This window comes from Drosophila nasuta, chromosome 3 (genome assembly GCF_023558535.2).
Source record: "Drosophila nasuta strain 15112-1781.00 chromosome 3, ASM2355853v1, whole genome shotgun sequence".
Classification (NCBI taxonomy): Eukaryota; Metazoa; Arthropoda; class Insecta; order Diptera; family Drosophilidae; genus Drosophila; species Drosophila nasuta.
This window is the reverse complement of record NC_083457.1, coordinates 46,344,490-46,359,654: the sequence shown is the minus strand read 5'-3', so window position 1 is coordinate 46,359,654 and position 15,165 is coordinate 46,344,490. Positions and strand designations below refer to the sequence as shown.

Below are 15,165 nucleotides of genomic sequence, written 5' to 3'. Positions count from 1 at the left end.
GTTCCTCCGGTTCGTTCCGTTTAGCACTTTTCGTTCCTTGAACCAGCTCCGTCTCTCAACTCTAATGAGAAACACCCACAAACAATGCCTAATAGTTATTTATAGAGTTATGCCCTAGGGTCACTTCATGTAAGTTGTAACACTCTTTCGCTCACGTCACGTAGCGTTCGCTCTCTTTGAGCGGTATTCTCTCTATCTCTCTCTCTGTCTCTCTCACAAACATTCTGTTTGCTCTCTTATCTGTGATTTTGCATACGCTGTTGACCCACAGCGAAATGCTTTGCAAACACAAATAAACGTCTTTTCTGGTCAGCTTTCGCAGCTCACGCGACTCTCCAGAGGGCAAGGGGAGGGAGGTAGGGAGCGGGGGAGAAAGGTTGGTGGACACTCCCAGAAGTGAGACGAGACTGGTTGGCCATATTTTAGCGGCAAGCGGCAGTAAATAGGTAGAAAATAGCGTCAACTTAATTAATAAATAATATTTAGCAAGATTTGAATATAAAAGGGGGCGCGGTGAACGACGAAGCAGGCACAACAACGAGACTCTAGACTCTCGACTCTGTTCGAACAGCGAATACGAATAACGATGTGCCAGGTAAATTAGTTAACGGCCAGTTATTGGCATATAGTATTGTACATACTTATGCACGTTATGGGTATATGAATAATCGCCACTCGATTTGACTTGTGTTTTGATTTTTTATTTACTTTGCTTTGCTTTGCTTTTGCTTTGGCTCGTGCTTTGCGCTACGCTGATCTGTTTGATCGGTTTGATCAGCTGGTTTATTTAGTATTATATATCTGGCGAATTGTGACTGATTGTTCGACCATATCGATTGTCAGTTGTGAGTCAGTTTAAACCAAGTGATTACGTTAGGCTGATGAAATGATTATCAGCTAACATTTCAATTAAAAGTTTAGGCTCGATGACCCATTTGGTGCTGACAATGCAATTGATATCAACACTTTTTAGTCAATCATTTCAATGGGGGAGCTTCGAGTTTTATATCAGCAAAATCTTCACAAAGGAAATAGATGTGTATACTACCTATTCTTAACTGTAGAGCATTCGGCTGCCACTTCAACGCAAACTAAACACGCTTTTTTACACCTTGTGCTTAGTTTATTGTATCCGGCAGTAGTTCTAAGGGAAGCGGGTAGCATGGACTTTTAGATATTTCACTAAACTCTAAGTAAATAATAAGACTAACACTAAACACCTAAAAAAAATTAAATAAGCTTTTAGATGTAATATTCTGATTAAAATCGATCTCCAAACCTAAGAGTTATTGCACTTAAAGTGAAACTAACACAATTCTAAAATTGATTTGGCAAAATTGCAAACTTTTAATTGTTAAATAACAATTTTAATTTGAATCAAAATAATCTGAAAATACATTTTTTAAATTTCTATGAAAATAAGTAGAAGACAAATATTTTGTGTGAACTTAATGAAGTTTAAACTTAAGAAAAGACTAATGTAAAGTTGGAATAAATTCACCAAAATATCAAATTAAAAACTGTGAATATACATTTTTGAATTTCTATGGATTGTTATTGGATCACTTTTAATTCAGTTGCAATAGATATTTTCATCATTTCTATATATATGTATTTTTAATAAATTTATTCATTCCTTAGGTTAGAACTTTTGTCCACACTCTGTTTTAACAATAACTTTAAAAGCTAATATCAAAGAATCATTGTTTTCCTGATATGTTGGGTTCTATATTAAAAAATGAAACAAAACTTCCTTTTTTCTTTTTATCCAAATATTTTAAGAAGAGCTATAGCTCATAAGTTTTATTTTGACCGCAACTGAATGTTGGATATTGGATAACCTTATGGTTTTTATGTTGTATGTTATATATGTTTTTATAAAATATGAAACAACACTTCATCATTAGTTTTGGTTAACTACTTTAGAATTTAATAGTATTGCAACTTTCATTTATCGTATTTTGAATAGTTTGGATAACTTGCTGAAGAGGGAACTCATATTATTTACCTAGAACTTATACCCTATTCTATTCTCTCTACTCTAAGCATTGGCTGAGGATCGGTTAGGGTATTCACTAGCAGATCACTCCCTATGCAGTCGCTTCGTTTTTTGAAAACTATTTGACAAGCTCTTCATCACACAGAAAACGTGAGCGTGAGTGGTTCTTGTCGCTGTCGTTAGCTGGAGATTATACTCGACTCGAATACGCGAATGAATGGATGGCATGGGATGGGATGGGATGGAAGGTGCAGGTAGAAGTCGAGGTGCCAAAGCAACATTAAACTATAGTGTATAGTGTGTATATATATATTAGTATGTATAGTCAGGTCTGGGTATATTAATGAGTACTGCTGTTTGCTGCTACTGAATATATACGAACTTCTACTCAGAGCGAGAGAGAGAGAGAGTCATCGTTGCTGAGGCACAACAAAAAATCGATTAGTACGCCAACAAATGTTCGGGCAAAAGGAAGTTAGCGCTTCGAGAACTGTTGAAATACACACAACTAACCACAAAAAAAAACAGAACACAACGAAATACGACGTATAACACATAACGCACACTGATGACGCCGTGTTTTTCGGGCATAATAAAGCGACGCACACACCACAAACAACACACAGATACAAACACAGACAAGCACAGATACAGATACAAATACACACACATGCTGCTTATAAAACTGACAACAACGTTTTTGGTGTTTTGTGTGGTTTTTTGAAAGAATTCCATTCTCAGTATTTGGCGAATTGAGATGCGCGCCGGTTCTCGTTCTCGCTTCCCTCGTTTCGTTCCGTTTCGTGCCGTTCCCAACTTTCTTCCACGATAATAAAACACAAAATATAGATAGAATATTTTTGATTAATTGTTCAGTTTGTTGAGAATGTGAAATTGCGCTGTCTGCTCTTCAAATTTCGATCGTTTAGTGTAATAAAAACGTTATCATAATCGCTGTAGCATGGGCAATCGTTTGAGTGGCTTGTGGTGTAAAAAGACAACAACAACAACAACATTGCATATCAACAACGATCCAAAGCAAGCACAGCAACAACAATCGCAAACCACTTCCAGCAACAATAAATCGAGCAGAAGGAAATCAGGAGCTGCTTTCGGTGGCACTTTTCGCTTTGGCAGCGCTCGACGTTTATCTTTATCGAGTTGTGTCTCCAAAGATAACAAAAAGTCGACGCCAAGTTGCGGCATCTCAACCATCGAACAACAATACGAGCAACTAGTGAAAGCTCCGTCTCCGCAATCAACTCCATTCGAGTCACAAACGTTGCCCAATCCCAAGACAACCATGAAGGTCAATGCACAACTGCCCACTGTCAAGGTAAGTTTGAGCTCCACTCGGTTTTAGTCGCTCGACGAGGTCATCTTTAATCGTAGAACCGAGTTACCCGCTTCCTGAGCGGGGGCGTTTGCCACAATTTTAATTTCAATTACCATTTCAATTACAAATTCGTCTCGCTGTGGTATTTACAGCTGTGGTATTTAATGTGCCAAAAGCAACAGCAACAGCACAAAACAATAATAACAATAACAAAAGACTAACGAAAAAACAAAACACAAAAACGGAAAAACAACAATCCAAACAATCGCAGTAACACATAAAAGAATGCAGCGAAGTTGAGATAGTCGAATGCTAAATGCTCTCACTAGACAAAGGTGGAAGTGAATTTAAAGTGCAAAAAAGAATAAGAAAGTTACATTAGAGCATGCTTAATGTCTATAAAAACAAAACAGTGCAGTATTATTTTGAATATACCGAAGAAATACTAAGACATGAATAAGGCAGTATTATTTTGAATATGCCGAACAACAGTTATAAAAAATTTTGGTATATCGATATACAATTTCATTCAAAATATACCATAGAGTACAAAATATACTAAATTATCTCCAGTAGCAGTTATTTAAAAAGTGTTTTGGGAAAGAATGAAAGTAACTCTCAAATGCTAAAGTCAAGAAAAATATTATCGTATCATTAATTAACAAAATACAACACCGAATATGTGTAAACTTTTAAATTAATTTCAAAATTCTAAACTTTTTGAAATTAAAGCAAGATTGGATGTACTTTCGAACTTAAAGCAACATTTTAATTGCAGTTTGGAAAGTTTATTTCAAAAACTTATTTAAATTGAAAACTGGTTTCAAAACGTTTTTAAGATCCCAAAGTTTTCATATTCAATATTTTTAATGAGTCAGTAGAACATCTTTTATGCGATTTATTTAAAATATTGTCTAAAGAATATTTTAGTACGTAGTAATCTTTTACCTTAAGTAATTTATTTAATCTCAAAATGATTGAAGATTGAAATCATGTTTTAAACACTTTTTTAGGGATAGAAATGCTCTCAAACTGAAGATTTCCTTTCTACTTTTTGCATCATAATAATAAATTTTGTATAAAGTATTTATCTCTATAGACTTCTAGTTGTAATACCTTCAGTTAGTGTATAGAGCGTATAATGACAATTATGTCATTTGAAGATACAAATGTTCGTATATTACATTTTTGTATTTTAGTTTTAAGAACTTTGAAATCTTTTATGGGTTTTATTTACTCCTTCAATGTTGATTAAAGATTCTTGTTCCATGAATTTTTATTCACTCCAAAACTCTAAATTTGTTTGCAAGTTCTTAAAATGTAATTCTTATACTTTTAAATGCATTTTATCTTCAAAGTCTTCTAGTTGTAATACCTTCAGTTAGTGTATAGAGCGTATAATGACAATTATGTCATTTGGCTTCTGGTTTTCTGGGTTCTATCATTATTTCTAATGCTAAAACAATAAGCTGTTGCTGCTCTGCGCTTTTTCGTTGACCATAAAATACTTGACATGTGATGTAGTTGAGAAGTTCAGGGACAGTGGCAATTGTTGATAAGGTCGTTTGGTTTTTAATTTTTGGGGGAGTCTGAGTCAGAGTCAGATTCAGATTCAGAGTTGTTGTCATTAGCATGTCGGAAATTATGACAAAACGTTGTAAAGGCGGATGCTGTTCAGGCAAACTCGGAAGGTGTCGACGATGAAGATCTTTTGCGCTGATAAGCTGAGGCTTAGTCATTGAAACGGTATTAGAACTGGGAAATTAATGAGCTGCCGATGAGATGGTAATAAATATTGTAATGACAAAGCCAAAGTAGCTAATATGCTATAAATCCATATCAAGTTGCGACCAGTTTAGACGCATTTAGTTACTATTGTTAGAGCTATCATCATCAGCATGAAATGCTTTTGTATGTCAAATGCTTTTTTTTGGGGGGAACTTGTTAAGCAATCTATAAATTACAATTGGAGTGTCTGTTTATCAATCACAGCGCTACATTCCCTTCTATTTTCAAATTAAATTGTCCGCATTGAATCTAATCTAAAGAATTGTACAAAGTTGTATTTCTGGAAGCTCAGCGCGCTTCAAAGTCGAATGACCCAATTCCAAGTCCAAACGAAATAAATCAAATGTGAAAACGTGTTTAACACGCTTTGCATTTAAATCTCCCAAAAGGGTTTCTCTTTCCCTCTCTCTCTCTCTGGGATGTGCATAAAAATCAATTACGCATGAAAAACTCAAATGAAATGCGACCGAAATACCAAAATACCAAAACGAATGACGCTTGATGATAATGACAATCATTGGCGCATGCGCGACGGACGCCCAAAAAAAAAAACACAAAAAACAAAAACAGACACTTAAAAAACTCTCTCACGGCATTTTGAGTTATGCGCCTTGGGCCCTCTGGAAAACCGACGCCAATGTGACTGGTTCTGTTAGATTCTCAGACACTGAGAAAGCCCCAGAAAGCGTGTGAGTCACCAAACGACAATGCAAAACCTTTTGAGATGCACATGGCGCTGTGATTGGCTTGACTTGATACACAAGTATTCACAATTATGAGTCATGCGAGTTAGGCGAAAGTCATGCCACACACACACAACATTCATTCATTCATTCATTCATGAGGCAGCGCACCAGATACAAGATATCAGATACAAGATACAAAACGTACTTACTAAATTCGCGGCCGCGTAATTGAAGACACATTTTCCACACACGATGAATCAGCGCTTAGATCAGGATGAATCGGAATGGGAATTGGGAAGCTTCACCTAAATTGGGCGGATCTTAAGACGAGCCATTTGTTCATGCTAATCGTTTGTCCAAATAGCTAATTGGCTGAAAGAGCTGCTGACACATTTGTGACTAATTCTTCAAAAGCGGATGCTGCTGCTGCTGCTGCTGGCCTCATTTTGGCTTAAAAACGAAAGTATCTGAAAGATACAGCAAAAAACAGATTTATGTAGTACAAAAAAGTAGATGATAAATTGTCTTGTGGCTTTCTGTCGTCAGTCGGTCTGTCAGTCAGGTAGTGTTTATTCTCTCGGCCAAATTGCACAACAAATTGTATAATTATTGCTGATTATTATTAATAATACAGCGTATAATATATCCGAGAGTGTGTGTGTGTGTGCTTCCTATAACTCAATTAAAGGCGAGCGAATAAAACGCATTGGCCACGCTATCAATTGACCTTCTCTCGCTTGCCTTAGTTCAACAACATTTTGTATCTGACAGATACAGATACAGCTGTCCAAATTACTTCTCTATGTGTGTGTGTGTGTGTGTGTGGGTGGCGCCACCAAATGCGGTTCATGGTAAACGCACAGAGCTGCCTTGTAATCTAAACCAAACGCATAAACAAATTTTGTGTTTCAATATTTGAATACTTTTTGGTTGTGTTGAACAATGCACAAGTTGCAAATATACACAAACATCGAAATTTCCGAAATACTTTTGAATTTCCAGGAAACATTAAAGATTTTTCAGCTCATTTCAACGCGATCGCAATTGAAATGTTTATTAAACAAAAACATACACGTAATTAAGAATTAACCGCAAAAACTAAAACAAAAACAAAATAATACAATGCACGTGTCTCTCGTTATGTTCAATTCAATTCAATCATTGAATCAACCTGAACCTGAGAATGTCCGTTTGCCAGTCTGCCAGTCAACAAAATGTGTTATTAACCAATTTGTTTATTTATCTTTTAAGCGCAAAAACCAAATGCGCATAATAAATAAACTAATGCGAGTTGTTTATGCCAATGTCTCTTCTTTTTGCTCACTTGCAAAAGCAAAAGCAACTTCAAAGTTCATTCAATCCCTTTTTTGTGTGTGGATAATTTTTGAAAATACAACAGAGCAAATTAAAACGCGTGTAAAAATAATACAAACACATGTAAAAAAAAACTTTAGTTAAGTGTGTGATTGACTGTGAGATACCCGATTTATTCTTAGAATATACTAAGTATACTTAAATACTAAAATATATTAAAAGCTATATATGGTATATCTATATACTATTATGTTCTAAATATTTTATTGAATGCAAAGTAAACCATGAGCTATTTCTGGTATATCGATATATTACTATAGTCAAAATATGTCATTGAGTGCAAAATATACCAAGAGCTATATTTTGTATATGTACTATACAAAATACTATTATGGTCAAAATATGTTATTGAGTACAAAATATGCCGAATGTTATATTTGGAACATCAATACAGTATAATGTTCAAAATATATCATTGAGTACAAAATATACCAAAGCTGTATTTGGTATATTAATATACTGCGATGCTTAAAATATTTAATATAGTACAAAATATAACGACTTATATGGTATATCGATATATTATTAAACTAAATCATAGATTACAAAATATACCGAAAGTTATATTTGGTATATAGGCATATTATTATGTTCAAAGTATATAACATGCCGAAAGCTATATTTGGTTTTTGGATCATAATAGTCCAAAATATATCATTGAATACAAAATATACCGAAAGCTAAATTTGGTATATTGATATAGTAGTATGTTCAAAATGTATTATTAAGTACAAAATATACCGACATATATGGTACATTGATATATAATCGAAATATAATGTAGAGTACAAAATATACCGAAAGCTATATTTAGTATATCAGTATACTATTAAGTTCAAAATATACCATATATCGAACGCTGTATTTGGTATATCGATGTACTTTATTAATCAAAATATATCAATAAGTATAAAATATACCACATTGTCAACCAAATCGACTAAGACTCGACTGCATCATACATTTCCTGTAGACATCAAATTATAATGCCCTTCTACCCACTGCGTAACGGGTACAAAGCCAACTGCGAGAAAAATCACATTATTATCGTTGATGCCCCTTACACCAACAAAAAATTGCAATGCAAATAAAAAATTGAAAACAAGCTCCAAGTGAGAGCGAAGGAGAGAGCGAGCGCTGATCTGCACACTATTCCTCTCTATCTCTCTCTCTATTTAGTACTGTCTCTCTCTCACTGTGTTTCGGCTCTTTCAGAGCGTAGCCTCAACCTGCCAACCGAGAGAGATTCAGTTTTTTCAGTCTTGTGTCGAACACGCAACGGACAAGTTCAGAGCGCAATCGAAGACAACGACGCGAAACAAATAAAAAATATACTTTATAAATACAACAAAATCAAATTAGCAGCAGCGAAAGATAAAAGCTTTAAATAATATTGTGAAATCTAGAGAATGCGACCAAAGCGCAATAACTAAACAAAAAATACGAGCAAAGTAATATATAAATTGTGTGTGTATTTAAATAGAAATAAAACATAAATAAAACACATCAAAAAGAAGAAGGTGTAACTGAGTGCGTAAAATCGTGAAATGCTTCCCATAAATTAGACGACAAAATAAAATTCAAGAATTTTAAACAAACCGAATTCATAAAGCACATAAATAATTCTCAATGCTAATTCGAAATAGCAAACAAATCGAGTCTCGTGCTTTGCCGTTACATTTCAGAAAGTGCTAATAAAAATTCGGTTTATAATACGTCTTCTTGTGAAATTAGTGCAATATAAAATGCACATAAATTTGCATAGTTATACATGCGATAGTTTAATAACCAGTTTGTGCCAAAAGCCAAAGCTTGATTCTTGGAAAATTTGTTGGCCAATTGCGTAGGCTGCAAAATCAATCGCAAAGACGCCCAAACAGAGTTGCGAGAAACGCGTTTTATTGACTATAACCCAGAGACCCAAAGAAGGGGGAAGACCGAGAGGGAGGGAGGGAGAAAGAGAGAGAGAGAGAGAGGGGGGGAACGTATTTGTGTAAAACGGTTAACGCCTGAGTTGGCCAAACGGAAATTCATTAGCCAAGTTGAAGCAGCAGACAGCAACTTGCATGCCACAAGCGACAAATGCAAACGGAAGTGTAAAACCCACGTGGAGGGAATGCGAGTGTGCGATAATGTGTGTGTGTGTGAGTGTGTTTATGAGTGGGTACTGAACTTGTCCCAAAACAACGCCCAGAGCAAAGTGGAGAGTCAAGGCTCCAAGGCGAGGAGATGTCATAATCAGCTACTTTATGGCAGCTGTATCTGTATCTGTATCTGCTAGATACATTTGTCAAGCCAAATGCTAAACCAAAGATACTTGAGCAAAACCAGTTCTCTGGCATCTCTCTTCAAAAGCAAAGGGTATTCGAGTTTGGAGCAGCAACATCACGCTTTAATTTCATTGTTTACTCTATTTATCTTGTTTACTTTCAATTTGAACTTTGCTTTCTAAGTTAATCGAACTTCGTTATCTTATCTGAAAACTTCATAAATACTAGAAGCGAGAGTTTTTCAAGTCAAACACCAGTTACAGGGTATCTCCAAAGCAAGCAGTCTCAGCTTCGAGAACTTAAACATTTCTTTCTCTTATTTTGGTTAACGGTCGCTGCGATTGTTGTCTGCTGAGTAGCCGGGTCTTTTTTCTCTTCCTCTTTGTTGTTTTCTCATTTCTTTTCTTGTTATTTTCTCGTTGTTCGAAAACCAGATGTTCAAAGTGTGGTAATTGTTTATAACAATAAGAGTTTTTCGATACACACACACACACACAGAGCGAAGGCATATTTCTCTTGTGTGTTTTATGCGTTATTATTATCGATTTCGGGGGGAAAATGCGCGTTCTCGCTTTCTGGAATGCTAATTGTTGAAATTAATGCAAATGAATTATGCTTTGTTTTTGGCATAGAGAACAACAAAAAGAAAATAAAGGAGAATTATTGAATTAGCTTCCCAAAATGCCAACAAAAGTGCAGCGAAGCAAAGTGAATAACACACAAAAGTGCAGCGAGTAAAGAAAAGAAAAGAACGTCAAGAATTTATCGTATAAACAAAAGATCGGTGATCAAAAAGAATTCAAGTGATATAATCATCATCATCATCATGGTTGTCACCTCAACGCGCAGTCCACTCTTGGCCCAAACCCAACCCAAGAGTTCAGCGTCGAGCGGCGGCGGCAGCCACACGGCAGCGTTGCGATCCCGTTTGATATTTCCACGGCAACACTATCAGGTAAGGTTTTTCCTCGGTTAATCCTCGCCTATCTATTCCATTGAGTTTGAATTCGAAGCGCCAAGCGAATCGTTCATTAACCCCCGCGACGCCGCTACAAATGATCAAACCAGACGACGCTCTGTCGTCTCCCCTAATGCTCTTCTCCCTTCGTTTCCTTCTTCTTCTTCTCTGCCGCTGTCTCTGAACCATTCACAGCGCCGTTCCCTAGACTGTGAGTGAGTGAGTGAAAGGCAGACAGCATTACCCATTTATGATTCCTATTATTGTGTAGTCTAATTGTGTGCTGTGCGTCTTGACCTTTGCTCAGACAGCAAGTGGAAAGAGCAGCAATAACATCGGGCGACAACACGTAATGCCCAGCCCATTATTATTATTATTATTTCATAGGGAAATTCTGCAGAAACAGAAGCATGTGCAACAACGATCGTAAACTTCGACACTATGTGTTGTAACTGAAGCCTTGAGATAAGATGCACAGCATATCATATTTCATAGTAAACTCATAAAAACTTAAGCTCCAATGTAATGGAAATTATTTAATTGTTATAAAAACAATATTTAATTTTCAAAATGTGTGCGATCACAAACTTAAGCTGCATTTACACCTAAGATTGAAGAGAACTTAGGATGCAATGAAAATTATTTATTTCTTATAAATACAATATTTAATTCATCAAAAAATGTGGGATCAATTTGATTTTAAGCTCATGCAAACCTAAGCTGCATTTACACCTAAAATTGAAGATGATTTAGAATGCAGTGCAAATTATTTCTTTGTTATAATTACAATATTTAATTCATCAACAAATGTGGATCACATCTGCTTGTAGAAATTATTTAAGACTACAATCGAGTCTTTGACTTACAATCTGTTATGTTTACAATATTGATCTACAATATTCAGCCTTCGGTATATTTCAGTAATTTGGTATATACTATATTTCGAATATGGTTTAATTGAATATAACTAGCGGGTATCTCATAGTCAAGCTCACTCGACTATAATTTTCTTACTAGTTGAAGAACAGTTTAGTTAAAAAAATATTAACAATTCACAAGCTCTAAAACGTGACTTTAAAACAATTTCATCATTTCCACTTTAAAATGAATGAAATTGAAAAATAATGCATGGAATATAACAAAATAGGCGAATGAATCATTTGCTAAAAATTTATTAACAATGAAAACCTTCTTTATTATTATTTTTTTACAACACTTAAGTTAAAAAACATAAATGTTTCACAAGCTATAGAATTAAGTTCAAATGAATTAAAAAACTTGTGAAAGTTAAGTTGAAATTTCACAAGCTTTAGAATAAGACTAAATGAATTAAAGAAAAACAATGTAAGAAACAAAATAAAATAAAATCTTTGGAGGAAATGGATAACATGAAAAATTTATATTAAAACATGTAGACTATTGTAAATTTTTTTTTAAAACACTTTACTTCACAAGGGAACGGTAATTAATATAACAAAGTCTAAGTCTACTGGTCAGATGAATGAGAATAAAGAAAAAACTGTGTTAAGAAAAGTAATTTAATAGACTTTTAAGAGTAACAGATAACAAGATAAATGTATATTGGCAGTAAATAGTCTTTTTAAATAAAACCTGTGCATATCTTAGCTGCATATCTCACAACCTATATAATTGATATATTAAATAGGCAAACAATTAAATTTATTTACTAAACATTATGCAAATATTCAATCTAGAATTGCAGCGTCAATTCACTGGAAATGCGATATCATCTTACACTTAATTTACTCCTCACTGAGCTATTAAAATGCTTGATAACTTAATTATGCAGCGATAGAAATAGATTTCGAAAAATACGATTACTTAACTTTTAATTGGAATGAGCATAAATTAAGCGATTCGTGTTTTGTTTTCGGCTTTCTAACTCGATTCACAAAATTTTGGGGCGTAATTTACGCATACTTAACCGTTGAATGTTGACTCTAATTTACATACATAAAAGAGATAGACAGAACCAATTAAAAGAGAGAGAGAGAGAGAGAGCGAGAGAGGAACGCGATCGTGTTTTTGTTGATCGCGAATGCGAATTCAAAATTCAGATGCCATTAAAATAGGCGGCACATAAATCGGCAAATGTTATTTGTTTATAATTAATTTCATGCGGTTTTTTGTTTATTGCCCATCTTCAATCTAGAGCTAAATGCGTCAACTGCAGCCGTCTCTCTAATTATACGATCACCAAAGTAGTTCCCCTCCAAAGTCGATCCAAATACAGATATTGAACAGTTCCATTTCTGATTAAACCATCTGCTAATTTGCACTCTCGACCTGGCCCAAGTCTCTTCAGTCCTCTCCTCTCTCCTCTCTCCCATCTCCCTTCTCCATTTGGAGGCACTTAACCATATACGTTTGTTTCTTTTTTGCTCGACGATCGCGCAATTTTCTTTTGACTATTCTCTAAAGTGGCCCACGACTGTTTCTGTTTGCTGTTGCTGTTTTATTTCTGTTGCTGTTCGCTGTTCTTCTATGCGTCGCCTTTGTCTATATTAACCACAACTCAACTCGTACATTTGATTTCCAGAACGTGCCTGCTGCTTGGCCTGCCTCACTGCCTTACTGACTGACGTCAATGGGAGACAGCAGAGGGAATTTTTTTGTTTTTTTTTTTTTGAATCCGTTTCGCTGGATAGATGAGGGAGAGATGTACATACATACAGTAGTCAGTCGAAAAGTCGAGTTATGTGTGGAATTGCCAGCCTTGATGCTAAATTTACTTCACTCCTTCCAATTCATCTTCTTCTTCCTCCACTTCCAATCTTGCAAGTGAAAATATTATGCACTTAATGCCATGAAGTATCTAAAACCTGCCTGTTTGTCTATAATTTATGCTTCAAATCAATTAAGATAACTGCAAAACCGGAGCCAAACACAACACTTATTACAGCAAAATGACAGCGCTCAGTTTTTAATTGAAAGCGTCATTCAAACTGCAACGGACGGCAAAAGCAACTGCAAACAGTTTGGGTCACAATTAACGGCGCCCCCCTTGAATTAACGTGAGAGCGAGTGCGAGAGAGCGAGCAAGCAGCATAAAACAATAACAAGAGCAACAAGTTCAAAAAGCTCTCGCCTTGCGCGAACAGTGTTGCAAAGCGACGCAAAAGCAAAAGCACTAAACAGACGGCCCCAACAGAGTGTGTGTTGTTGCTGCTGGCTGCCAAAACAAGTCAAACCGCTCTCTCTCTCTCACACACTCACTCGCTCTCTTTGCTTCGCTGCGTGTGTGCGATATTTGTGCTTTTCATTCAGTTTCGTTTCAGTTGTGTTCGTCGCTTCCGCGCGTGCAAAAGCTGAAAACACATTCACTAGAGAAAAACGCGTGCAGTCGAAAAATCAAAGGCACAAAAAAAAAACGCACGCGATTTCGGCGCGGCTTTTGATGCCGCGATCTGCTGTGTGAAAAATTTGAAATGAAAATGTGTGCAAAAAACAAGAGCAAGTGAAAAACCAAAGGTAACCACAGTAAAAGAAAAAGGTGATTTTCCTGTAGCCTGATGTTTTTTGTTAAAATGTGCACAAAACAATAAAAAACAAGAAAAATATAAACAAAAATAAGAAAAGGTAAATAAAATGCGAAAAAATATAAAACTTCTAGAAACAACTCGTAAAAGAAACAAACGAAAAGTTTCAAGCGAAAAGGCATAAAATGCTGCTTGTTGTTGTTTACAGTAAAGCGCAAGCGTTGGCGTTGTTTTAGTTGTTGTTGCTATTGCGAGTAGATTGATCGCACTGTGTTGTCTCTGATTAGCGAGGTTTGTGTGCGGCCCGAGTTTGTGTGTAGGAAATGCTCGACAAATGGCAAAACAAAAATGTATCTCGCAGATAGTTTTGCTGTATCTGCGAGTGTGTGTTGGTGTCTTAGTGTGTGTGAATAGTGTGTGCTTCATGCTCGATTGCTTCGATTATGCTTTGATTGCACTGCCACACACAGCAACAGCAACAGCAAACAGAGGCAGAGGCATTAAATTTATATACTATTTGGCACTTTTACCTTTTGTTACTCAGCCCCAGAGACCGAGACCGAGACCGAGACCGAGACCGAGACCGAGACCCAGACCCAGACCCAGAGATTCACACTGAGACAGCAGCAGCGACAGAGTTAAGCACAGACCCCTAAAGCGAATGTCGCTGACGTCGATTGTTCAACCGGTTTTAGTTTTAGTTTAATATTGTGGTCTTTTTTTATGCCCCCTAGCCGGAAGAGGAAAAAGGGTAGTTTGAAATTGTTACTAACACAAAATTTAACGGTTTGTCCTGACTAACTAAACTTTCTTTGCAAATTGTAGAAGAGAGAAGGCTAAAAACTTTACTCAAAACAGTTTACGTATTTCCACAAAATTCAAATTTAATTATTACGTATTATGTATTATACATTTCTTCATTTATCCTTATGTTAGGAGTTAGAAAGCTGAAATTTGTATACAGAATAATCTACGTATTTTCGAAAATTCAAATTTCCGCTAATAATAGATTTAAAACTTTTGCTTTTTTCAGAAATTAGTCTTATTTTATAAGTTATGAAGACATTGAAGAGCTAAAAAGCTGGCATTTTAACACAACATAGTTCATGTCTTCCATCAAATTCAAATTTGAATGATACTTATTATTTATTATACACATTTTATTCTCAATGGAGCCGTATAAGAGCTAGGAGGCTGCGTTTTGACTCAAGATAGTTGATATATGAGCAGGAGGATGATATTTAAATGATTATA

General features: G+C 35.5%; 1 protein-coding gene across 3 annotated transcripts in view; it reads left to right on the top strand.

Annotated features, from left to right (window-relative positions):
• LOC132793566 (NAD(+) hydrolase sarm1) overlaps positions 1-15,165 on the top strand; it is a 45,832-nt gene that overhangs the window by 2,435 nt on the left and 28,232 nt on the right. Inside the window, exons 1-2 of one of the 3 annotated variants that reach the window (XM_060803544.1) lie at positions 8,528-8,634; positions 10,086-10,408. The exons of the other annotated variants lie outside the window; for them this stretch is intronic. Coding sequence (XP_060659527.1) covers positions 10,280-10,408 — 129 coding nt within the window. The 5' untranslated portion in view covers positions 8,528-8,634; positions 10,086-10,279. Of the gene's footprint in view, positions 1-8,527; positions 8,635-10,085; positions 10,409-15,165 lie in introns of those variants that run through there. 3 annotated transcript variants of the gene reach the window in all.